The sequence below is a fragment of the Chanodichthys erythropterus genome, chromosome 3 (assembly GCF_024489055.1).
Source record: "Chanodichthys erythropterus isolate Z2021 chromosome 3, ASM2448905v1, whole genome shotgun sequence".
In the NCBI taxonomy this organism is placed as follows: domain Eukaryota; kingdom Metazoa; phylum Chordata; class Actinopteri; order Cypriniformes; family Xenocyprididae; genus Chanodichthys; species Chanodichthys erythropterus.
Genome location: NC_090223.1, coordinates 14,748,356 through 14,775,320, shown reverse-complemented (window position 1 = coordinate 14,775,320; position 26,965 = coordinate 14,748,356). Strand labels below are relative to the sequence as shown.

General features: G+C 43.4%; 1 protein-coding gene across 1 annotated transcript; it reads right to left on the bottom strand.

Moving 5' to 3' along the window:
• Positions 1 to 298: 298 nt before the first annotated feature.
• Positions 299 to 26,106, bottom strand: LOC137003627 (uncharacterized). Its single transcript, XM_067363839.1, has 10 exons — positions 26,045 to 26,106; positions 24,354 to 24,508; positions 23,977 to 24,036; positions 23,209 to 23,769; positions 22,478 to 23,083; positions 18,066 to 18,244; positions 14,502 to 14,810; positions 4,581 to 4,587; positions 3,333 to 4,480; positions 299 to 3,136 (listed from the first exon to the last, which is right to left on the bottom strand). The coding sequence occupies exons 2-10, from the start codon at positions 24,373 to 24,375 to the stop codon at positions 1,532 to 1,534; spliced, it is 4,497 nt and encodes a 1,498-aa protein (XP_067219940.1). The 5' UTR covers positions 24,376 to 24,508; positions 26,045 to 26,106; the 3' UTR covers positions 299 to 1,531.
• Between the last annotated feature and the right edge of the window lie 859 nt (positions 26,107 to 26,965).

The window sequence follows — 26,965 nt, the reverse complement described above, 5'->3', positions numbered from 1 at the left end:
ACTGCTGGTGATGAATTCACACCACACAATACCAGCTCCAGACTCTTCCGAATCAGGTACAGCCATAAGTAAGCCAAAAGCCACAAACTAACATCCATATGGGCTTCAATAACGTCAAACAAGTTCAATAACGTCTTGGCAACAAACATCATCAACAGACAAGTGTTTAAATAACAGGAAAGAAAACACATCCTTATTTTAAACTGAGCTTGAAATGGAACATTTCCCAACCAGGACATAGCACAAATTCAGTCAAGCAATGCTTTCTACTGATGCTAATTTTGCTAACTTCCTCACCTTTACTTAAGTAGCTCATTTAGGCACCATAGCACCCCTATGAGGAAGAAAACTGCAGACAAAAGACTTAGTAACAAGCTTGTCTGTTACACCCTAAAGCACATTTTTTTAAATGGTAAAGATGATTGACAATTAGCATACAGTTTGTATCGGCGGCGATACTAAAGATTTTCACAGGGTATGATGGCTTTATATAGGCACTGTACACACAATAAGCATATCTGTTAAATCTCATTCTGAACAAATTCAAGCAGGTTAAAAAATGCAATGTTTCTAGGGTAAATAATCTGAAAGGACAGAAAAAGGTCTTTGTTCATTGCTGATCTAGGTTCATAACCAAACAGAGTTGTCAATGATTCTTCCTATTGAAAAGTTGTGTAATGTGTGACCCTGTTGCTAATCCGTCATATAGTTTGCACACAACAGCAACTAAGTGGTATTCCAGACATCCATGTGGTGTGAGAAGAACAGCACCTTTTGCAAAAAATAGAGGTGTAACCCAGTGTCCTGGCCAAATTCCCTCCATTGGCCTTATCATTCGTGGTCTCCTAATAATCCCCAACCAGTGAATTGGCTCGATTACTCTCTCTCCTCTCCACCTATAGCAGGTGTGTAGTGAGTGCACTGGCGCCAGCTCAGCTAGGAGGCCTTTCTGTGTGGAGTTTGCATGTTCTCCTTGTGTTTCCTCCAGGTGTTCTGGTTCCCCTCACAAACCAAAGCATAGGTCAAATGGAGACACCATATTGTGTGAATGTGTTTGTGTGTGTGAGCCCTGCGATTGATTGGACGTCCATCCAGGGTTTTTCCACACCTGTGGCCCAAGATGACTATTTTAACATAACACAGTGTAATAAAAATGCAACACTGAGTGATGCACTCCCATTAAACCACAACCAACCACAACTCCTATTAAAAATGTCACAACCAAAATAGTCTGTGTGCTAATTATGATAAATACAGTAATCATTTCTAAAATAATTTAGATGCTTTTCATTTCAACAAGTGTTCAGCAATCACCAGCCTTTAAAATAACACCAAAGCATATATTTTTTTTATGAAAAAAAAAAAAATCCTATGAACTTTCTTAACTTCTTTCTTAAAAAGATTTCCGTGAACACTTTTAGATTGAATATGTTCTTTACCAGCTTGTATTTAGCGTACTCTGTGATGAGGTGTAGATGAGTTCAGAGTCTTGATCTGTGATCTTAAAAGAATCTGAGATGAGACATAATGGTCAGATATATTGAGCCAAACTCTGAATAGCTTCATGTTTTGAGTACTTTCTCCATTCATCTGGAATCTCACCATAACCCTCAAATGTTTTACTGTAGTATTTTTCCAGATCTTTCTGGAATCTGCACACAAACCACTTCCAGTAGGGCAGCTCAGAGAGGTCAGAAGTGATGCTCCAGTAGGAATAATCTCCTCCAGCTCTTCTGTAATCTTTATATGGAAACCTTCCTTCTGATGTATTAAAATGCTGATCACTTAAAACTAAATTTGTGCAAATATCAGAACAGAGATTGTGTGTTGAACGGTAATATGTGCCATTAACTCCTCTCACTCTGTGGAAGTGAACACTGTGTTTTCCATAATGGTCCATGTTTTTGGTGCAGATGGCTTTACAGAACGGACACTGAACCCAACAGTACCGACAGAAGTGATCGTTCAGAATCTCATTTGGCCTGAACTTGAGGTAAAGCTTTTCATCAAATATATCTGTGTTGAATCTACTGCAGATATCAGACATTATAACAGGAAGTTCTTTTCTCATCACATCTTCTAGGAGTTTGAAATCATCAACATCATCATGATTCACTCCACTGAGGTCTTTTTCAGAGAAGATCAGCACATCTGAGAGCTTCTGTGTGAAACTCTTCAACCACAAACCAACATCTCCTCTGTTCACTTGAACATGTTCAGTAGATTCATGTGCTGCTTTCATGATCTTCTGCTGCAGGAGTTCAATGTTCTCCTTCATCTTGGGTAAAACACAGACACTGAACTTATCAGAGATGTACTGACTGACTTCATCTCTGATGAAACTCTTGAAGTGATCTCTGGGATTATGAATGTAGTTCATGTATTTGTCAAAATCCTCCTGTTCTGCCAGTGTCTCCAGGATGTGTTTCTCCAGATTTGATCTGTTTCCATTCAGTGATTCACAGTTTGATCTCATTTCATCAGTCAGATCTCTGGCAATCTTCATGTAGACACTCTGCTCAATGGGCTCTTTCAGTTTCTGACAGATGATCTCACCAAAAATAGCAGCTGATGTTGATCCATCACAGTATTTCTGGAAAACACTATAGTACTCTTCTCTCTTCTTCTCAATATATCTTACAGGTTCAATGGCTTCCCTGAAGATTTTCAAATTGTCCCAGAACAAATCAAACTCTTTCTTCAGTGTTTGTTCATCATTTGTTTTGTCTTTGAGTTTTAAGGCAAGTTTTTTGCTTTTTTCATAGAGAGTGTTTTCATTATATGTCCTCTGACCATCAGTCTTTTTCTTCAGGTCTCGCTGCTGAAGAATCTCAGTTAATTTCCTCTTTGTTTGTCTCACAATATTATCCTGAAATCTTTTGATTTTGCTTTCAACGGATGTTTTCCACTGAATCAATATATATTTATCTTTGTCTTTCTCAAAGAATTCTAACATTGTTTTTTTCACTTCTTCACTTGTAGTCTTTAGTTCTCTTTGAAGATCAATTTCTTTAACTTCATGAATTACTTCATTTTCTATTTTATTGTATAGTTTGTTCTCAATTTCCATCATGGCACTGCTTAGCCTCCAGGACCATTTGCTGCATTCGGTCTCCAGTTTCCTGTAAGCTGTGACCTTTTAGAGTTGAAACCAACACAAACCATTCAGTAAGCAATGAATTAGAAAAGCTGAGAGACATTGATTGTCTTAGTTTGGAGCTGCTCTATTATTAGTATAGTATTAGTATTTTTACCACCTTTAATACCATTACTATTACTGCTTTACGAGTAAAAAAAATAAATAAAATAAGGCTAGTAACATGGACACTCACCTCTAGTAAATCATCAGTTTCAGAGCAGATCATCTTCATATCCTCTATCTGTCTTTCATATTCCTCTCTCCTCTCCACTTGTCTTCTCTTTAGTTCATCTTCATGTTGTTCTTCAAGGAGTTTTAGTTTCTCTTCAAAAGTCTTTTGTTGAGCTTCTCTTTCATTAAACTCTTTTTCTCTTTTCTTTCTCTCGTTCTCATTCATCAGTCTGTCTATTTCAGACTCATATTTGATCTGAAGTTTTTCTGTTTCTTTTTTTACCTTCTTGTTTTCTTGCCTCATTTCTTCTATTTCATGTTTAAATGTCTCTCGTTCTCGTCTCATCTCGTCTCGTATCTCTCTCTGGTGTTTCTCTTGTTCTCTTATTTCTCTTTTGAGTTCTTCTTCTCTTCTCTTTTTCTCTTTCTTCTGATTCTGTCTTTCTTCTTTCATCATCATCTTCATTCTCTCTTTCTCCTCTTCATGTTTCTTAATCAGTTCTTCTTTTTCTCTGATTCTGTCCATCAGGATCTTCATCTGTTGTTCTTGTTTTTCTCTCTCCATCTCTCTGAACATCTTACATGAGTAGAAACTCCCTCCGTTCGCTGTCACCATGTTGTCTATCTTCTCCAGTAGATCAGACACCTGTGTTCGGTCTCCAGTCTGATTATTATTGAACACATGGAATCTGTTTCCACACGCTTCAATCAGCCTCATCAAAGGAGATCCAGGTTTTCCCAAACACTGTTCAATAGTTTTGTCCTTCAGATAATCTCCTCTGGTGAAGAGCACCATGGTGTACATTAAAGACTTCTCACCAAACGTATCTTGGATGATCTTCACTGATGTTTCTTCTTCTTGAGTGAATCGTTGTCCTAAATTGAGCACAATGATGAACACATGTGGTCCAGGCAGGATCATGGAGATGCAGTGGCTGATTTCTCTCTGGATCTCCTCATTAGTAAGTTCAGGATCAAATAGTCCTGGAGTGTCGATCACAGTAACAAGTCGGCCTTTGATTTCCGTAGTTTCCCTCTGAATCTCTTTAGTGACTGTCTCTTGAGATGTTTCTGCTATAAATGCATCTCTTCCTAAGATTGTGTTTCCTGTTGCACTTTTCCCAACTCCAGTTTTTCCCAGAAGCACAATCCTCACATCATCTTCACTCTCTGTTGAACCAGTAAAAGGAAATTCATCAGTTTTAAATCCCAGTTACATTCTACAAATATTACAGACAAACATCTCCTCACACCTAAAAACCCCAAATACCTTCCACCTAGAAACACCAACCAGCACATATACATCTGCCCGACATCGGCCCACAAGTGGAACATCGACCTCCAAACCTATACATCCAAGAAGTACCGGCCAGGCATAAATGGATATCTTCAGACAGTGCTCAATTTCCCAGCTCATCAGCTTTGGGTTGGCCCACTATTGGAGGCCGTTGCTGTGCTTAACTGTTTGTGCATGCCCAGTTATTCATCTCTTTGCAACCCACCAGAGAAAAGGTGACCCTGACAACATTCTGCTGCTCAGCGAGATTGCTTGGTCAGTCCCAGAATATTATATATATATATATATATATATATATATATATATATATATATATATATATGTCTGTTAAGTTCTTATTTTGAGAAATTTTCTTCTCTTCTATGTCTGTCTCCTATGCTGTTTATGCAGTAAACACAGTGCAGCGGTTCCGTGTTCTACGTCAGAACGCCGGCACTGTATTGGCCGACGCTGTTCATGTTCAGTAATGAGTCGGCATTCTAACATAGAATCTGGAAGCACTGAACGTGTAGAAGAATGACAGCGAGGAGATGGAATTGTTGAATAAAGTTGTTATTTTTGTTTTGTTTTTGTGCAAAATATAATACAGACCTCAACGGTTGGAGTTAAAAAAAAAATCATCATTTGTGTTCTACTGAAGAAACAAAGTCACCTACATCTTGGATGTCCTGGGGGTAAGCAGATAAACATCAAATTTTCATTTTTGGGTGAACTATCCCTTTAAGGTTGAACCACTGTAGTCACATGAACTGTTTTAAATGTTTTTAGTATCTTTATGGATCTTGAGGTGACATTGCTGGCAATAGAGGCCTCACTAAACCATCGAATTTCATCAAAAATATCTTAATTTGTGTTCCAAAGATGAACAGTCTTACTGTTGTAGAACGACATTAGAGTGAGTAATTAATGACAGAATTTTCATTTTGGGGTGAACTAACCTAGCCTGGTAATACCAGACTCTGCTACTTCACTTTGCTTCGTAGACAGAGTCTGGAATGGCATAATAGAGAAGTGTTTTCTCTCTCGCTAGGGGGCGCTTGTCTGAAGTTTAAAATCATTGGTTACCCGTAAGCCAATCAGATACGTTTAGTTATGACGTATGTTATGCGCCTGTACAGCCGCATCGAAGCACAGACATCATGCATCGAACTCAAATCTATGATTGAACTTCCACTGTAAACCTGTTGTAAACACATGATGATGCGAGCGAAATACCGGAGTGAACATGGCTGTAAACGACTTTTGCAGTTTGAAAAAGAGTTGAATGTTCTCCATAACAGAGCGAATTGCATCCCGTGTCTCGTTTTCCATTTCCGCGGTCGTTTCGGTTTTCGATTTCTCTAACCTACAATGTAAAACTCGGCGCTTAGCATCTACGTCACGGCTCTCAGCCCGCCCTCTGTTCGTTGATTGGCCCGGCTGTTTTCAGACCGGTGGCAAACAGAAAGCTCTGACGCTGTATCAGACTGAGTACAGAAGCGAAATGAAATTGAGCGGAAGTAGGAAGTCTGACGTAGTCAGGCTAGAACTAACCCTTTAACTATTCAGTCCTTCAACCTCCATTTCTATTTTCAACCAGTCTATCCCCCCCCTCCTACTCGGCCAGCTACAGCAGTCCATCACCCTTCTCCTGTCTCAGCAGCTATGCTCACAAATTAGCCGCAGTTTACAGCAATATGGCTCCTGTTTACTCTGACATTTCTCAAACAGCTAACTCTTCTGTCCAAATAACATATTCAGCAACCCATGGGATTCTACCACACGCAGGGCAATCCGGACTCCTTCAACCTCCATTTCTATTTTTAACTGATCTATTCTTAAAAGAGAATAGTAAATAATCAACTTGTCTTCTCCCCACAGTGCTCACATTCCAAGCACTAACAGTATCATCTCAGCTCCAGTCTTCTCATGCAATATGCTACCATCGACCATGAAATTAAATACTAGCACTTCTAGGCCACCTCAGTTCCTTCCATCCATTCATCCATCCATCCATCCATCCATCCATACATCCATTCCCTAACCTTCCATCCCCCTATCTTTCCATCCCCCAATCCATCCATTCATCCGTCCATCCATCCGTCCGTTCAAAGCATCTGGATAATCACTCAGGGGAAGTCCTTCTTGTCCAATTTTCCTTTGAAAGCAGCAGCCATCCGCTCTCTCCACAACAGTCATGTTAGATGATGCATGCAAATGGAAATGTGCCTCTGGCAACAATTTCTCTCATCCTGGAACGGTATTACATTTTCTTTTCTACATTGACTACATCACTCATCCCAGTGACCTTACATTTTACTCTGATGCAGCACCCTCTAGAGGCTTCAGCTTCAGCTTATAGTGGGCACTGATTTGCCTACGAATGGCCTCAGAGTCCAGTTCTTTTAACTCACAGTCAAGCATGTTCTCTTCTGCACTTAACATAATATACCCCATAATCATAGCCACCACCTCTTGGGGGCTTGAATGGTCTAGGAAATCAGTACTCACCCACTCAGACAACACAGCAGTAGCAGAAATCATCAATAAAGGCAGATCACGTTTTGCAGTTATCATCCAATTCGCAAGTTCACGCTTACAAATAATCAGATAGTAAATAGTATGCGTATTAGTATGTGTATTTGGCATGCTGTCCGAGGAGAGGGCTCCGAGCTTTGTATTTTGGCCCGAACCCAGAGTACTCCCCCCAAAATTGCAAACCAATGCAGGACAGCAGCCGGAAATGTTAATGATGACCCCCAAAAATTGCATTGTGTACGCTGAATGTGCTGTTTGGAGGTATAGGTTAACATCACTGCTGCGGCAGTGGAGAGAATAGCCAGAGGAACTGAGCTCCTGAGGTAGCCGAGGCGACATTACTTCTGCGGCAGTGGAGAAATTGGCCAGAAGAACTGAGCTCCTGCGGGAGCCGAGGTGACATCACTCCTCTTCATCGGGATGATGATCTTCTTGGCACAAGTTTACATTTGTCAAGCCTTCGTCATCCTCCATCACCTAGGAGACGGACTCTTTTCTTTATTTCCAGTTATCTTACTTTTAAGTTAAAACCTTGCTTTGGAAAACCCGCCGGAGAACGCCCTCCTGAAAAGGACCAATCGCTCCAAGCCAAGTGCATTGAAACTTTACGGAAAGGCAGTAACTACAGCACTCTGAACTTATGCTACTAACAACCTTTTAAAATTTGTGTAAACCGAGGTTCCTTGCTGGCTCTCAAAGGTTAACTGTTTGTAATTTGCTACTCTTTTGATCACCTCTGTTTCTTTGACTTTACTTTTGTTTTCCATATTTGTGTATTCTTAGTGTATATGTAGTCTATGTATTCGTAGTTTCATATATTAAATACATTATATTCATGGTCGATTGTTTCTGCTGCTTATTCAGAAAACCAAGTCACTTCTACGTTTCGTTTCTACAACATTGCTTTGCGCTTTGATGCTATAATAGAAATTTATTCTCGTGGCCAGAGAATAAAATTTCTTTCAAAATAGTCTGAGAAAACCCATAGTTTGCTGGACAAGCTAGGATAGTTTTTCTAAACAACTATTAAACTAGAACTAATCATATACAGTTGGTACGGAAAGTATTCAGACCCCCTTAAATGTTTCACTCTTTGTTATATTGCAGCCATTTGCTAAAATCATTTGTTCATTTTTTTTCCCTCATTAATGTACACACAGCACCCCATATTGACAGAAAAACACAGAATTGTTGACATTTTTGCAGATTTATTAAAAAAGAAAAACTGAAATATCACATGATCCTAAGTATTCAGACCCTTTGCTCAGTATTTAGTAGAAGCACCCTTTTGATCTAATACAGCCATGAGTCTTTTTGGGAAAGATACAACAAGTTTTTCACTCCTGGATTTGGGGATCCTCTGCCATTCCTTGCAGATCCTCTCCAGTTCTGTCAGGTTGGATGGTAAACGTTGGTGGACAGCCATTTTTAGGTCTCTCCAGAGATGCTCAATTGGGTTTAAGTCAGGGCTTTGGCTGGGCCATTCAAGAACAGTCATGGAGTTGTTGTGAAGCCACTCTTTCATTATTTTAGCTGTGTGCTATCATTGTCTTGTTGGAAGGTAAACCTTCAGCCCAGTCTGAGGTCCTGAGCACTCTGGAGAAGGTTTTCGTCCAGGATATCCCTGTACTTGGCCGCATTCATCTTTCCCTCGATTGCAACCAGTCGTCCTGTCCCTGCAGCTGAAAAACACCCCCACAGCATGATGCTGCCACCACCATGCTTTACTGTTGGGACTGTATTGGACAGGTGATGAGCAGTGCCTGGTTTTCTCCACACATACCACTTAGAATTAAGGCCAAAATGTTCTATCTTGGTCTCATCAGATCAGAGAATCTTATTTCACACCATCTTGGAGTCCTTCAGGTGTTTTTTAGCAAACTCCATGCGGGCTTTCATGTGTCTTGCACTGAGGAGAGGCTTCCGTCAGGCCACTCTGCCATAAAGCCCTGACTGGTGGAGGGCTGCCTGGATCAGATGGTTGACTTTCTACAACTTTCTCCCATCTCCAGACTACATCTCTGGAGCTCAGCCACAGTGATCTTTGAGTTCTTCTTTACCTCTCTCACAAAGGGTTCTTCCCCAATAGCTCAGTTTGGCCGGACGGCCAGCTCTAGGAAGGGTTCTGGTTGTCCCAAACGTCTTCCATTTAAGGATTATGGAGGCTACTGTGCTCTTAGGAACCTTAAGTGCAGCAGAATTTTCTTTTTTGGTAACCTTGGCCAGATCTGTGCCTTGCCACAATTCTGTCTCTGAGCTCTTCAGGCATTTCCTTTGACCTCATGATTCTCATTTGCTCTGACATGCACTGTGAGCTGTAAGGTCTTATATAGACAGGTGTGCAGCTTTCCTAATCAAGTCCAATCAATATAATCAAACACAGCTGGACTCAAATGAAGGTGTAGAACCATCTCAAGGATGATCAGAAGAAATGGACAGCACATGAGTTAAATATATGAGTGTCACAGCAAAGGGTCTGAATACTTAGGACCATGTGATATTTCAGTTTTTCTTTTTTAATAAATCTGCAAAAATGTCAACATTAACAAATAAACAGACATCACCAGAACAAAGCATTTCATTACAATTTAGTAGTGATGACTTTATGAATTTCTTTACTGAGAAAATCGAAAGTATCAGAAATACAATTGTAAATGTACAACCTTTAACAGATTTTTATGATTCAGCCTCAATTATCGCCCCTCAAGAACAGTTGCAGTGCTTTAGAACTATAGGACAGGAAGAGCTAAATAAACTTATCACTGCGTCTAAACCAACAACATGTTTACTAGATCCAATACCCACTAAACTACTGAGAGAATTGTTACCTGTAGCAGAAGAGCCTCTTCTCAATATTATCAACTCGTCTTTATCTCTAGGTCATGTCCCACGACCGTTCAAGCTAGCAGTTATTAAGCCTCTCATTAAGAAACCATTAAGAAATTAGATCCAAACGTATTAGCAAATTACAGACCCATCTCAAATCTTCCATTTATGTCTAAAATACTAGAAAAAGTAGTGTCGGTCCAATTATGCTCCTTCTTGCAAAAAAACGCTATCTATGAAAAATTTCAGTCAGGATTCAGATCTCATCATAGCACAGAAACTGCGCTCGTTAAAATTACAAACGACTTACTTCTAGCTTCTGACCAGGGCTGTGTCTCAATACTAGTGTTACTTGATCTCAGTGCTGCGTTCGACACTAAAGATCATAAAATACTCCTAGATCGACTACAAAATTACACTGGTATTCAGGGCCAGGCATTGCGGTGGTTTAGATCGTACCTATCAGACCGTCACAATTTTGTTTATATAAATGGGGAAAAATCTAAGATCACGATAGTAAACTATGGAGTGCCGCAAGGATCAGTGTTAGGCCCTCTGCTATTTTCAATCTACATGCTGCCACTCGGCAATATTATAAGAAAACATGGAATTAGTTTCCACTGCTATGCCGATGATACTCAGTTATATATTTCAACACAACCAGATGAAATCTCTAAATTATCCAATCTGACAGAATGTATTAAAGAAGTAAAACATTGGATGACTAGTAATTTTCTTCTATTAAATTCAGATAAGACTGAAGTATTACTTATTGGGCCAAAAACCTGTACACAGAATATCTCAGACTACAATCTGCATTTAGAAGGATGTACTGTTACTCCATCCTCGACAGTTAAAGACCTGGGTGTTATATTAGACAGCAACTTGTCCTTTGAAAATCATATTTCATATGTTACAAAAACGTCTCAGGTTACGTATGTAACCATGGTTCCCTGAGAACAGGGAACGAGACTCTGCGCTGACTGCGCTATGGGGAACGTCCTCCGTGACCCGTGCTCGAAATGCCAAAAATCACCACACTCCAATCCTACTGGCCGGCGACAGCCTATCACGTCAAACGGCGCGAACCGTGACGTATAAAGGGAGCGCCTGGGGAAACAGCCGACATCCTCTTGTCTTTGAGCGACTGTAGCAGGCATCCCGCAGCATGGCATGAAAGCGCAGAGTCTCGTTCCCTGTTCTCAGGGAACCATGGTTACATACGTAACCTGAGACGTTCCCTTTCGAAAGGGAACTCCACTCTGCGCTGACTGCGCTATGGGGAACGATATACCCACGCCGCCATGCTAGAGGAGAATGCCAGTCCAAATGTCTGGACACACATCCGGCAGTTCCAGGGAAAAACCGGGGGCAGAACTCCAAGGCTGTCAGTGACAGCATTCCCTAAGGCCAACAGCCCAAGCTGAGCCTAAAAGAGGCCTTCTGAAAAAAAGCCTACCAAGGCTGCTCGAGCATCTGGAACCAACAGCCCGAGAGGGGGTGGTCCCTTTAAGGGAATGTGGCCAAGGAACCAAAGGAACCTCGGCCAGTCACTCGGGGGGAAAAATCCATCCCGCTGCCACCAAGGAGGCCTAGCCAGATCCAGCGAAGCTAAATCTGGCCTAGCCAACCTTGTCTGTATACAGAATCTCCAAGCGCAAACTCCAGAGAGGAGAGCAGGAAAGAGTGACTGCGAAAGGGCAGTAAGCAACTCAAACCCACATGCAGAGATGGGCATCCTGGAGAGCGGAACTCAGCTAAACGCTCTGGACCCTCGTATGAGGGGAGTACAACCACTCATCCAAGGATCTACTCAGCCGTTAACAAGGTGCTGAGGAGGCTGTGCGCTAAAGACCCCTGACCCAGGGGAGCACAAACCAGCCTGGGGGCCGGTCTAACGGGAGACTTCATAGAAGTCTACAACCATACCAGCTTAGGGAGCTAAGCACAATTACGCAGTTAACCCCGAAGGGAAGTACAAAGCTCAACCTAACAGACAGACTGTAAAGCGGGCACATAGTCATGGAGGCCGGGAAAAGGGCCTACAACATAACCAGAGTTCACCAGAGAACTAGAACTGAATGCAGACGGCGGTAGCCCAGGATGGCCTGTAGGGCCACACCCTAATGCATATCAAGGTGGAGCAAACACCAAGACATAACAGCTGAAAGTGCCCACGAGACAGCCCGTCCAACACAAACCAATGAGCAGTGCACTCGGTGAAGTACCTTCTACTCTTTAAGCAAGAGGAGTACAACATACGCCATCATGCGCTAAGGAAAGGCCCCGTGGGCCTATAATCCCAGCAGGCACGTGGCATCAGCTCGTGGCAGTGTTATAAGGGTTCAAGCTGAACAGACCGACTACACAGGAGGTCATAGTCAACCCGAGACCCGGCCAGCCGGCAAAACCATCCCTTCTGCCGTCAAAGGTCAGCATGCTCCACAGGAGGCCTTTACGGCCTACCCATCACACGCGACATCAGCCAGCGGCCACTAAAGTTCTAGGAGCAAAAATAGAACCTGTTAGATAGACAGAAAATATTTTAGCTCGACTAGAGCTAAAGGGAATAAACGCACAAATTACTCAGTAAAAACATCTTTTACTCTCAGCGAGAGGAGTACCAAGCTAAACTCCGACATGCTAGCAAAGGAAGGCCTGAAAGTGGCCTGTAACCTTAAAAGCGCGCGGCAATAGCTAGTGCGTTTATACAACACCCAAGGGGTATGAGACATACAGAAACCCATACAAGCTGTGCCAACATGCTAGGTAAGACATGAAAGGAGGCCCCAACGGGGGCCAACGACTTCCATAAACATCTGGCAACAACAGAGTAACGTATGACTCATCATGGAATGATGCCCGTACACGACCAGCGTAGCTGGGCCAACAGGAAGCTATAAGAGAGGCCTGGAAAGGCCTGCTACTTAAAGAACCATGTGGCACCAGCCCGTGGTCATGACAGGGCCCTAGCTACAAGGAAGGGCCAGTATAACCTAAAATGACAATTTTAAGGGAACTAGCTACACAACCTGAGTCTAGGCATACACATTCCAGCAGGCAATGTTAATATGCTAAACAGCGTGAGCGTAACCAGCATCGTAGACCAACAGCGCTGTATACAAACAAGCTGCATACAGAGAGGCTAAAAGGCAAATAGCCAACAATCAAACAGCAATGAACCCCAGATGCTGTGGTGCAAACGACCGGGAGAAGTCTGGTAAACAAAATTCCCTACACTCACCCTGAGTGTGCGATCCAACAGGTGATGCACTCAGTGAAACACAAACCCTAACCGGGGAGTACAACAACAACACCGTATTCATATATAGAGGCCGGATAAAGCCTGCTATCATAGAAAACAGGTGTAACCTGTGGCAGCACAAGCACGCTCACATAACACGCCTGCATAAACATATGAAGGGGAAATATGGGCAAAAAACGGCCAGCAACTTCCTCAGAAGGAGGCCAGAACTAGGAACTATACAACCGCAGGGGGAATAGTCATAACAGAGGGATGTAAACAAACATACACCTAACCTAGTTCTAGCCTAGCCGCTAGCTAAGGACTGTATGTAGACCACGCTACACTCGGGCTACAAATTCCCAAACACACGGAGAAAGCAGCACGAGCGACAGCATTAGGTGGCCGAAAAACCGGCCAACACATAACTGACAATAGCGAACGCTAGTTCTAGCTATACACAGTATCAGCCGAGAAACTACACCAACGCTAAACAACAAAGCGGCCATAATGGATCTGCCTGTAACAGTCAGCCTAACATACAGTTATTTGCCCAAATAACCCCTTAAAAACATGAACAGATGACAACTATATGCACGGGAAGCTATACAGGAAAAGCAAGGTCTATATTGAGAATGAAAAATGGACCTGGCTTACCTCCTGCGGCTCGTAGAACGCAGATTCCTCCCCGATTCGTCACACGGAGGGGAAAATCCAAAGTCCCATAAGCCCAAAAGCACTTTCACTATCAAGCCAGACGGCGGGCCGTCAGGAATATATCCATCATAGGCCCACAACATCAGCCCGACTGAAAAGCCCGCAGCATATAGATGTCACAAACGCTACCGGGAGGCGAAGAAAGAGCGAAGGCGAGAAAAAGCCCTCGCGAGAGCGGAGATCGATTACCTCCCTCAAATCTTGCTTCTTCCTTCTAGCATCTCGCCGTCTCTGCGACTTATTCCGAGGAGGAGGAGGCGCACGAGCGGCGACACTTTCCCTCTGGGCCTGCCTCTGAGCCTCGGCTCGAGACGGCCCGGGATCTCCCGGCTGTCTGGGCCCAGAGCTGGATCTGAGCGGGATGCAAGATCTAAACGCCGCGGAGCGCGTCTTCGCCTCCCTGATCAAGATCCGTAAGCAGATCCGCCTGGTACGCCAGAAGCACCGTATCGTGTGCAACGCCGCACCAGCCTGACCTGCAACGGGCGTAAGCCCTGCCATTCAAACGTGACGTCACCTTCAACGCTTTGGATGGCAGGGCCCTCGCCGGAGTTGCCTGGCCATGGGTAGAGAGAAAAAGATCGTCTAACCTGCTGCGAGCGGGTTCCCTCCTCACGCGCTCCCAGGGCAGCCGCAGTCTGCTCGAAGCGCGTTCCATAACCTCCAGCAACTCCGAAAAACGCCGCGTAGGGAGGCCGAGCGGGAGCCGCGGGCTCGCCCGCTTCTCCCGCCTCGGCCATCTTCTGCTCTCCGGGGCTTTGGACCAAGAGAGCACTCGCTCCTGAGTCCGAGGATGTTAAAGATAAAACATCGACGTCATCCGCCAGAAGCGCGTCTTCGTCAGTCGCTTCAGCTTGAGAAAGATTGACACCCCTCTCAAATTCTTCAGCGAGCTCCACCTGCGAGTCCCATGATTACAATCGCCGCTGAGCCTCAGCATGAGCGGGGCCAGAACCACCAGGCAGCGGTGGTGGCACCTCTCCCCTCGAGAAGAGGGCCAAACGAGAACGGAGCGTTTTCATAGGAAAACGCTCACAGTTAGCACAGGCAGCACCCTCGAGTACTGACCGTGCGTGCTCCTCGCCCAGACAGAAAACGCACAAGTTGTGTGTGTCCTCCGGTGTCAGAAACCTGGGACAAGGATCAGCACACTTCCTGAACGAATTAGCAGACCTAATTTCTTTTGGCAGAGTGAAAATGGCATGAGCAAAAGCAGTCACGAAAAGACAAGAGGATGTCGGCTGTTTCCCCAGGCGCTCCCTTTATACGTCACGGTTCGCGCCGTTTGACGTGATAGGCTGTCGCCGGCCAATAGGATTGGAGTGTGGTGATTTTTGGCATTTCGAGCACGGGTCACGGAGGACGTTCCCCATAGCGCAGTCAGCGCAGAGTGGAGTTCCCTTTCGAAAGGGAACAGCCTTCTTCCACCTCAGAAACATTGCTAAGATTCGGAATATGTTATCTATTTCTGATGCAGAAAAGTTAGTTCATGCTTTCATGACGTCTCGACTAGATTACTGTAATGCATTATTAGCTGGTTGTCCTGCTTCCTCAATAAATAAGCTACAATTAGTACAAAATGCAGCTGCTAGAGTTCTTACCAGGTCAAGAAAATATGATCATATAACACCAATTTTATTATCTCTACACTGGTTACCTATTAAGTTCTGTATTGATTATAAAGTATTGCTAATGACCTATAAGGCTCTAAATGGTTTAGCTCCTGTGTACTTAACCGATCTTCTATCACCCTACAATCCTTCACGCTCTTTAAGATCACAAAACTCTGGACTTCTGGTTGTACCTAGGATAGCTAAGTCCACTAAAGGAGGGAGAGCATTTTCACATTTGGCTCCGAAACTCTGGAATAGCCTTCCTGATAATGTTGGGGGTTCAGACTCGCTCACCCAGTTTAAATCTAGATTAAAGACACATCTCTTTAGCCAAGCATTCACATAATGCATCTCATATCAGATCAATTGCACATGACTATCTTTGCTTAATGTTATGAACAGCAGCTACGCTAATTATTCTCCATTTGCTTTTCTGTTTGCCTCGGGACGGACTTCAGCTTCAGTTTGGATCCAGCCTCTTAAGAAGACCTCAGATGACCAACACCTATGAAGAGACGGCGCCAACTCCTGCGAGGACTTCAGAAGACACAATCATCTGGATCAACATGCACATTCCCAAATTTCTATATCCTAATTATTGTTAATGTAATTCATTTTTCAGGAGCTCATTGCTTCTACGTTCAGTTGAACTGCTAACAGTGATTGTAAATTAATTGCCTAAATTATTACATTATTTGCTAACTGCATTCTTTAAATTGTAATGTTGACATGCATTCTCTGTAAAGCTGCTTTGAAATGATATGTATCGTGAAAAGCGCTATACAAATAAATGTGAATTGAATTGAATAAAACAACGTCAATGAAATTGACCTATATTTATAGCCTTGCGTGACGTCATTGGAATGCGTCGTAGCGAGGCTATAATTAGATGTGCCACCTGTGCATCAGCAGGTCTTTTGTCTTCAGAGTCCACTCTGTGAAGTTGTGTGTAAAGTCTGTGTGTTTCAAACAGTACTATTACAGTCTGTTCAAAGAAAAAGCAAGCCCTGTCATCTTTCTTTCCTCTACTCTGTTAGGAGTTAGATTCGATAGGCAGCGCGCAGAACTTTTCTCTCATCTGTTCCTCTTTCATCTCTGCTTGCTGCAAGTGAAATTGAACACTCACATATATATATATATATATATATATATATATATATATATATATATATATATATATATATATATATCTTTATTGAGAGAAAAGTATGAGCGAGCAAAGCAAGCCGTGTGTGCCTCCGTGCTCACGTCCTATGTCCGATGCGGACACACACCAGTATTGCTTTGTTTGTTTGGGGGAAGAGCACGCTGCTCTTGCGTTCGTTAGAAAGCGGTGAGTACGAGCACTCTGATCTCCTCACAGTTTAAATGCTCCGCACTCGTTTGGCTTACTTCCAAGAGTCAGCACCTACGGTACGTTCGTGGGGCTCGCAGTTGGATTTGGCTGACAAGCGGGAGACGGGTCCTCCCCTTTCGCCCGCTCTGTCACCTGATCAACGCGTCCCTTCGCACGATCCTGAAGCGCGCTCCGGTGCTTCTTCAGTTCGTGCGGGGGATGACAAATCTCTTTTCCAGTGTGCTGCCTCTGAGCATTCCTCACGTGATGATAAAGCAGTTGAGGAATTACTCAAGGTAGTAACTCGAGCTGTGGCCAGATTACAGCTAGACTGGCCACAGGAAAAAGAAACCCCCAAACGTTCAAAGTTAGAGGATAGGTTTCTGTCTGGTGGCCAGGGGGAGGGATCTCAACGTCAATCTCTCCCCTTCTTTGAGGACCTCCATGATGAATTAACTAAATCATGGAGAAAACCGTATACTTCCCGGATCTTTGTGCCCTCAACGTGGATTTATTCGACTATCGTGGGCGCTGAGGAACGGGGGTATACGACGATGCCCCAGGTTGAAGAGACGCTTGCGAGCTATCTCTCGCCTGGATCAGCATCGTCATTAAAGAAACCTACCCTCCCCACAAAGTCCTGCAGAACCACCTCAGCGCTTGTGGGTAAAGCTTTTCAAGCTGTGGGTCAGGCTGGTGCTGCTTTGCACACCATGGTGGTGTTGCAAGCATATCAGGCTGACCTGCTAAAGGATTTGAGTGCGGGACCACCATCGACGAGGAAGCGTTCTCAGAACTTCGTCGTGCCACAGATCTGTCTCTCCGTGCCACCAAGCAGACGGTCCGTGCTATCGGCCATTCAATGGCTGCTATGGTCAGCACGGAGAGGCACCTGTAGCTCAATCTCACTGGCATCAAAGACAAAGACCGAGTTTTTATGCTTGATGCGCCAGTGACACCTTTCGGCCTGTTTGGCACAGTCGTCAACAGGTTTCGGGAGGTGAAGAAGTCTGAGGAAGCATTCGTGCAGTTCCTTCCTCGCCGCACTCAAGGGGAGGGGCCGTCGGCCACCCAGCCCCAACCCGGTCCTTCGAAAAGGGAGGTACAGAAACAAAGTGTGGTGAGTCGAGCTCCCCCTCGTAAGGATTTGGGACCGTCTTGCCGCCTGCAGCAACCTCCCAGGCAAGACCTCAGGAACATTCTACAGAAAAGAAGTCGTGCTGATGGTCTTGCGCCCAGCCCCGTGGGGATGGCCCCCCTCGGGACGGGGCGCGTACTACACCTAAAACCCGCCCCTTCTCGACATCTCCACGTAAACCCTCCTTCCCCGCCACCTCTGGTGCTTCAGAGGGCAGCGGTTTCCAGCGAAATGTTCCGTTGCTTCCTGTAACACATCAGGACGCGGAACACCTAACATCCCCTCAAAGGGAAGTATCAAAATTAGTGCCCATTTCAGAAAACCTGGCAGCGTGGAAACTACTGCCAGGGGTATCTGTGTGGGTTCTAAAGACAGTAGAATTAGGATACAGAATCCAATTTATTCGTCGTCCTCCGCGTTTCAACGGCGTGGTCTCCACTACTGTGAAGCCGGGGCAAGCGACATCACTGTCACGAGAGCTGCAATCTCTTCTGGAGAAAGGGGCTATAGAACGTGTTTCCCCTCTAGAGAGAGAGTCAGGTTATTACAGCAGATACTTCCTAGCTCCCAAGAAGGACGGGGGGTTGCGTCCAATCTTAGATCTTCGAGGCTTGAACCGTTCAGTCAAAGTTTAAAATGTTAACAATAAAGATGGTCGTGTCGCAAATCCAACAGTGCAATTGGTTCATCACGATCGATCTCAAGGACGCATATTTTCACATCGAAATACTGCCACAACACAAGAGGTTCCTGAGGTTCGCTTTCGGGGGCGAAGCCTACCAGTATCGGGTTCTTCCATTCGGCCTAGCCCTATCACCCCGCACATACACAAAATGCATGGATGCAGCACTGACTCCATTGCGACTTCAGGGCATTCGCATTTTGAATTACATAGACGACTGGCTAATATTAGCGCAGTCGCGAGAGATGGCACCATGCGCCATGTCGTCGCAGATTGCTAACGACAGATGCCTCCCTGATGGGCTGGGGAGCGGTCTTAAATGGCTGTTCAGCCCAAGGGGAATGGGAGGGCCATCAGCTCGTCTGGCACATCAACTGCCTAGAGCTGATGGCTGTATTTCTGGCCCTGAAATACTTTCTCCAGCAGCTGAGAGGCTGCCATGTCCTAGTGCGGATGGACAACACAACAGCAGTCTCTTATATAAATCGCCAGGGAGGTCTGCGTTCACACCATCTAAACAAGATAGCACGACAGATTTTCCTCTGGGCCAAGAACAAGTTCCTGTCACTGAGGGCAGTGTACATTCCTGGGTACCAGAATGTGGGAGCGGATTTACTGTTCAGACAGAAACTACTGAGCGGGGAGTGGAAACTTCACCCCGACGTAGTGAAACAGATATGGCTGAGATTCTACGAGGCGGAGGTGGACCTCTTCGCCTCCCATCAGACAGCGCAATGTCCCCTTTACTTCTCTCAGAGTCACCCAGCCCCCCTAGGTCTGGATGCGATGGCGCATACATGGCCTTCGATGCGCCTGTATGCCTTTCCTCCAGTTGCTCTGCTCCCGGGAGTTCTAGCCAGGGTTCGCTAACAAGGGATAATATCTCCCCTCAACGGCTCGCCCTGGGCGATACTGAGCAGGAGGGAACTTCTGTCTCAGGCACAGGGGACAATATTTCATCCCCGGCCAGAGATGTGGAATCTTCATGTTTGGCCCTTGAGGGGAACCAACTGAGGGATACAGGGCTTTCACCTCAAGTTATCGAGACTATTTTAAATGCTAGAGCTCCCTCTACTAGAGCAAGTTATACCAACAAATGGGGTGTCTTTGAAAGATGGTGTACTGCACACAATGCAGATCCAGTAAACTGCCAAATTGCTACAGTTCTGGACTTCCTGCAGGAAAAGTTATCGACAGGTACATGCCCCGCCACTCTCAGGGTTTATGTGGCCGCTCTCTTGGCTTGCCACGCTCTGATTGACAGGGTACCGTTGGGCAAGCATGTCCTGCTCTCTCGTTTCGTTCGAGGAGCCAGGTGGCTTAAGCCTCCTTCTAGAACTAGGATCCCTTCATGGGACCTAGCAATAGTCTTAGAAGGCCTGGTTGAGACCCCATTTGAACCGTTAGAGTCAGTTTCTGACAAGCTGTTAACTCTGAAAATGTTTTTTCTTATGGCTATAACTTCTCTGAAAAGAATTGGGGATTTGCAGGCTCTGTCCATTGTGCCATCCTGCTTAGACTTTGCCCCAGGAATGGTGAAAGCTATTTTGCATCCTCATCTGCCTAAAGTTCCTTTCTCGAACTTGCATCCGGTCACTCTTGAAGCCTTCTGCCCTCCGCCGTTCACAACGCCAGAGCAGGAGAGACTTCACAGACTGTGTCCAGTCCGTGCTCTTCAGACTTATGTCCACTGCACTAGCCAGTGGCATAAGTCAGAGCAACTTGTTGTTTGTCATGGCGGCCATAACAGGGGTGCGGCCGCCACGAAACAGATCATGTCACATTGGGTGAGAGATGCTATCGCCCTTGCTTATGAGGCGCATGGTCAAACTTCACCAACGGGCATCAGGGCTCATTCCACCAGGGGGGTTTCCCCCTCTAGAGCTTTGGCGGGGGGCGCCCCCTTACAAAATGTTTGTGATGCGGCAGGTTGGTCCTCTCTGCACACATTCATAAAGTTTTATAGTTTGGATGTTCATGTTAGTCCGGGCTCTCATGTCCTTGAGTCGACATCACAAGCTAGCGTCTGAGACTCTCTGTGCTTGTGACACACTTGACAGCCTGGGGGTCCGGACACACAGTGCGGCGGCGTGGTTATTCTCGTTCCCATAGCGCTGAATAAAGCGCAGCTTAGAGTGTAGCCTTTGAAAGGGAACGCCATGGGTTACTTCACTGTAACCCTGTTCCCTGAAAAGGCAGAAATGAGAAGCTGCGCTTCTTTGCTGCACTGAGACTGCTCTTCAGACAAAATATCTGCTGATGCACAGGTGGCACATCTAATTATAGCCTCGCTACGATGCATTTCAATGATGTCACGCGAGGCTATAAATAGGTCAATTTCATTGACGTTGTTTTACACATATATTCACAGCTGATCACGACTAAAGACGTTCCCATAGCGCTGAATAAAGCACAGCTTCTCGTTCCTTTTCAGGGAACAGGGTTACAGTGAGTAACCTGGGGCGTTACACATCTTCAACTAACCCAGCAAGCCAGAAATATCACTTCTATAATTGCCTTGCCCCAAGCTCTCTTTCAGCTTTCTTAACGGGCTGGAACTGTTTCAAAGGTTATCTCGCCACTACAAATGCCTTCTACTAACCTATGACTGACTTAGCCTCTGCATCCTGTCCCTTCACTGAAGCTATTTAGAGTCCATCCCTGCATCCCAATGTGCATACTATCCACCCTATCCGCCCTAAATAGTATTGAATATTACTAGTGTCACAAACTATTTAGGATGGATAGTATGCACATTGAGACGCAGGCCATGTTCCTCCTTGCCTTTTGTTGGCATCCTACGATGTTCAATATTTTGCCCCTACTTCATCCACATTCAATCCGTCTATCTATCCCTGCATCTCTAACATTTCCACCCACTCTCAATATACTCTCATATTTACTCTTTGGAGAAGCAAAACAGAACACTTAGGAGCATCATACCCTATTTACATCTTCCATTTAAACTCCTTCCTCAGCCCATTCTAACCTAATATTAAATATGTTTTCTCCAGACACGTTGCCTGAGCATCTCCCAAAGATCCACTCTTTCTTACTGAAACCAGAAAACTGGCCACAAGATTCACTTCATCAAATCCTCCACTGAACTAGTTAACTGAGGTTCAGGACCCAGCCACACCTCAACCAATTACCTGATTTCTCAAAACCTTCATATATTGGGACACGCCTAACAGTACTCTGTCTCTTTCTCTCAAACCCTCCCTTTTCCTTCCTTCTCTCATAAATTCAACTATCCTTACCATCCTCTGTTCTCTTCCCTTCCAGGTTGTATAGGGGGTCCTAATCACTCGTCTTACATTTAACTGAGATGATTCCCCCACTTTAAGTCTCCTGGCTGCCAACGCCAGATGCCCGGGTCAACCTGATTACCATCCCTTTCCCCCTTCCTCTTTATTCTTTCCCTATTCATCCCTAACTTTATTTAATAGTTCTCCAACATTTATGGATGTGGTGTAGCACTTTCTCATGAAATGAAACTGAAATTTAAATTTGTCATTTTTATAGCCCTTTAAAGGGGAATTTAGTAGTTCTTTAGCAAGCATGAGCAGCTCTGTTCTTTATGTATTTTAAGTACCAATACCATGTTGGCGGCAGCTAATGAGTGAGAGGATTGTTTTTAACACTTTTTTTTTTTTAAGTGATTGAGTACAGTTTTTGTCAGGGTACACCATTCATGTGACTCTTCATGCCAAACATATTCTCAATGTGTAAGATATTTAATTAGCTCCAAACTACAGAATTAACATTTAAGACCAAATTAATTTTCTGGTCATTACCTGGTGACAGTAAATGTGTCTCCAGTGAATTAATTTTCTTCTTCATGTCTTCAAATTGCAGTAATTTTTTCATCTGTGCCTCCAGAAATGTCTCTGTGGAGTAAAACTCTCCTCTGTTTTCTTCCAGCATCTGCTCAACGTTCTCCATCAATGTGGACACTTGTGTATTGGGACCAAAGAAATGATGTCGTCCTCCAAAACTCTCAATGACAGACTGTGTTTCTTCATTGAGTTCTGCTGTCTGATGCTCTGAACTCTGCATTATGAGGATCATCATGTGTTTGTTGATTCTGGAGCTGAAGGTCCTCTGGATCTCCTCCATTTCTGCTTTGTCTTCATCAGTCAGTGGAGTGTCAGAAATAATGAGGAGGAAAACATGAACTCCAGGATCACAGAGAGACACATAGCGGAGACTCAGATGCATCACTTCCTCCTCTGAGAGACGAGTGTTGAAAAGAACTGGAAGCTCCACCAGACTGATCTGACGTCTATGAAGATCCACATCTGATTTTCTGTCTGTCTGCTGCAGGATCAGCTCTGATATGGAGGATTTTAATGTCCTGTCACTTCCACACACAACCAGATTCAGCTTCACATCCTCTGAAACTGAGAAGAACATTTCATGAGTTTGCCTGCCTGTTCAGCCTTGACAGTTAATAGTAAAATTAACTTGAACTTCATTTAAAAATGGTCCGTTTATCATTAGACACATCAAATATCATCACACTCACGTCTTTCTGTGGCTTGTTGCTCCATTGAGAAATACTGTGAAGCTTCAGCACAATCCAGGTGACATCCATTATTAATTTTCATAATGTCCTCAAACATCTGCAGAAGATCATCAGGAGAGCTTCTTCTCTGAAGACTGAAGTGTCTGTTGAAGCATTTCTGAATGATCTTCTGTAGGATGTCATTGGTTTCAGTGGGCTCTTGTGTGGTGAGCACCATGGTGTGTTGATAAACTCTCTCAGAGAAAGAGTCCAGCACCTTCTCCACACACTCCTGATCTTCCGCTGAACACTGATCATGTTTGAGGACCAGAACGATCACATGAGGTCCTGGATCAGACAGAGACAAACACTCTTTCACTGTCTGTGTGATGTGACGGAGTGACAGATGTGTCTGGAGCAGCTGAGGACTGTTGATGACCATCACATGTCTGTCCTTCAATCTTCCTCCAACTCTCTCTACAACACCTGGAGGAGCTTCACTGTCAAGCGCTGCTCCTCCCAACAGGAAGTTTCCCACCTGACTGTTTTCTGACACGCTCTTCCCCAGCAGAACAATCCTCACTGTAGAGTGAGATTCACAATCCTCACTTCATACATTATCACAGAGCTCATGTGATATGTAACATGTTACGATGCCAAGATCTTGAACTTAATCCAACATCACTATTCAAAATGGACATAATACACCAGTAGGAGACACCAGTCTGCCCATAATTTCAACATTCTCTTAATTACTTCATGTGTTTGTTTATCTGTAAAAAGACTTACTCATAGGGGGTTTTTCTTTGCTCCATCTTCTTCTGCAAGGAGGATTGTGGGCAAAAATCACTGTATGAAAAGAAAATCTTCTATTTTACTCTATCATCACAGTAACACAAACCAATAGAAACCATGTTTAAATAATGCTTACAAGCAGAAATATCAAAGAGAGATGCTGAGAAATCAGTTTAGAAAATGCAATCACTTTAGTGTTTTTTGACTTGTTGTCTTGAGAAAACTCAGAATGTTGCTCATTTTAACTTTCTCTGAATATACAATGAAGAAACCGTGATAATCTTAATAATATCTCTGCTCTTATTTGGTCTATTGAATGAATTTGATAAAATGTTCCTGAACAGTCATTTGAATCTATCTGTCATCCTCACCTCTGGTGTCAGCGCTTGACATGTTTATACTCTGTTCTCTCCTCCGTGTCTGTCCTTAGTCTTCAATCAAACATCATCTCTGACTTCTGACGTCTGTCTGTTTTCTCATCCTGTATGAGATTCACAGATTTCACCGCTTTCACCGTTCTACTGAACTAAAATAAAAGTAAATTAAACTGATTGATTTGTAACACCTTTTTTCATGGTCCCCTTTCAGTAGCATGCAAAGGCTGAAGGCTACCAGTAAAGCTAACTAAGTTTATTAAATTCAACAATATGTGCACATTCATTATTAATATTATGCCAATGAAAACACCTGTTCGTTGTCTCACCACATTTACAGTTACAAATGACCTGAATCACTTAAATCATATATTTTAAATTCAAAATGGTGAAATTAGATTTAGAAATTAGATACGTTTATTTGTGTGCATCACTGATTATTTCTCTCGTTTACAAATTCTTTAGCTACTTTATGGCTGTTAAAGGGTTAGTTCACCCAAAAAAAAAAAAAAATTATGAATCAGATCACGGGTCAAACTGCCAAACTGCTGAACTCACCTGACTTTGGCGCTCCGAACAGATGATTCGACACACTGATTCATTTATGCTCCGAATCTTCATGAAGCAGTGTTTTGAAATCGGCCATCACTAAATAAGTCATTATTTTGTTTTTTTTTGGCACACCAAAAATATTGTCATCGCATTATAATATTAATATTGAACCACTGTACTCACATGAACTGATTTAAATATGCTTTTAGTACCTTTATGGATCTTGAGAGAGAAAATGTCATTGCTCCCTATGGAGGCCTCACGGAGCCATCGGATTTCAACTAAAATATCTTAATTTGTGTTAATTTGTGATTAACAAAGGTCTTGCGGGTGTGGAACAGCATGAGAGTAGTTAATAAATGACAGAATTTTCATTTTTTGGTGAACTAACCCTTCAACTGCGGCACGCTGCTCTCAGCAGTGTCTATGAACATATAATTCACTTACTTTCATTTGATTTGTGGTTTTAGACTGCTGAGGCAGCTCGGATGAGAAGGTTGGTTATCTTGGCACTGTGCAATTCATTGCAGCACCAATCAAAATAGAGTTAATATTAGGCTATTATTTCTCAACCTTTATAATAAACACCTGAAAAATACATAGGACATCAATGGTGGGCACAGCCCTGCTCTCAACACTGAAAGACAGTGTCTTTAACACTGATTTGTTCCTGATACAGTGCATTCATAATTAAACTAAACTTATGTTGTGTTGTATGCTACTCTACATTAATTACTGTAGACTTTAGACGTTTAGAGGTTATACACGCCATATTGAATTTAACATGGATGAAAGTGATTCTGTGAGGGATCGTCATACAATCAGTCATCATCATCATATTCACAATGACACGCACAGTATAAAGGTCCTAAATCACACTTCACAACTTACAGTACAACTTTTGAAATTGTTTTATTCAATTTTTGTCTACTGAAAGTTTTTTTTTTTTTTTTTTGGAAAGACATTTCATTAGATAAATAATTGGCATAATGTTAAACAACAGTACAATCCATTGAACACAATTTAGGCATACTTCTGTGTCCATTACAGCCTCATTTTCACTTTTCATTTGCACTACCCTGACTATAAGGCCTATTTCATATAACAAACGATGTATTTAAAATGAAATGTGATACCTGGTTTAGAAGTCATTCTTGGAAGTTTATGTCCTCATTGCTGTATGAGAGCAAGATGAAATCTGTATGTGCGGGTGGAGTCGTCATGATACAAAGGTCAAAAACTTTTACTGTTTATCTTGAACAACAGGTGTGGGTAAAAGTTCAACGTACAGTTCCTTTGGGAATCAGGCATAATGTAAATCGCAAAGACTATAACGATTTTCAGCAACAAAAATAGATGGACAATAAAGCAGAATGAAATTATGTATTTCAGAGAACTTCTGTTAGCTGATCAGTATATTGTATATATTGCGTATATTTGACAGTACATATACTCCTCACCACAATTCCTTGAATCATCTGTAGTTTTTATTATTTCAATAAAATGATCTAAGGTGATGATGCTGATATCCCTCATCTCAATTCTTAGGTAATTATTACTTTCATTAAAACTTTATATTTTTTACATTGAGCATTTTGTATCAACCTCATTTTAAAAGCTTCTGTATCATCTACATACATACAAAACAAATGTTACATTTCATTTTGTGTTTTAAGTAGAACATCACTGACATCTCACAGCAAAAAGGTCCCTGGTTCGTCTCTGTTGTTTGTTAGTGTCCTGTCATTTTCTGCAGCTCATGATTCGAACAATTCCCCTTACCCTATTTATTCCCAGCTGTGTCTATTGTCAGTTGATCACTATGTTGTGTCGCGTGGATGTGTTTTTGTCTGTGCTCTCTACCTTGTGTTTTTTGCTCTCGTGACTTACCTGCTTGATTGCTATTGTTAGCTCATTAGCTCTTGCTGGAGTCCTGCTTGCATCTCCTCTCGGTGGTCTCCCCAGTCTGTGTCCGCTTATGGTGTGCGGAGAACATGGGAGCTAACATACAGACCTTTTTCATCTTCAGTGTCACATATTGTTCACGTTTGTTCCTC

Excerpts from the sequence above, each read along its gene's own strand:
- LOC137003627 (XM_067363839.1), bottom strand. The coding sequence starts at position 24,375 with ATGTCAAGCGCTGACACCAGAG. Across the intron at positions 23,084-23,208 it reads GCAACAAGCCACAGAAAGAC|TTTCAGAGGATGTGAAGCTG; the intron begins GTGAGTGTGATG and ends TGTTCTTCTCAG. Across the intron at positions 18,245-22,477 it reads GACACATTTACTGTCACCAG|GAAGCAACGGAACATTTCGC; the intron begins GTAATGACCAGA and ends GATGTGTTACAG.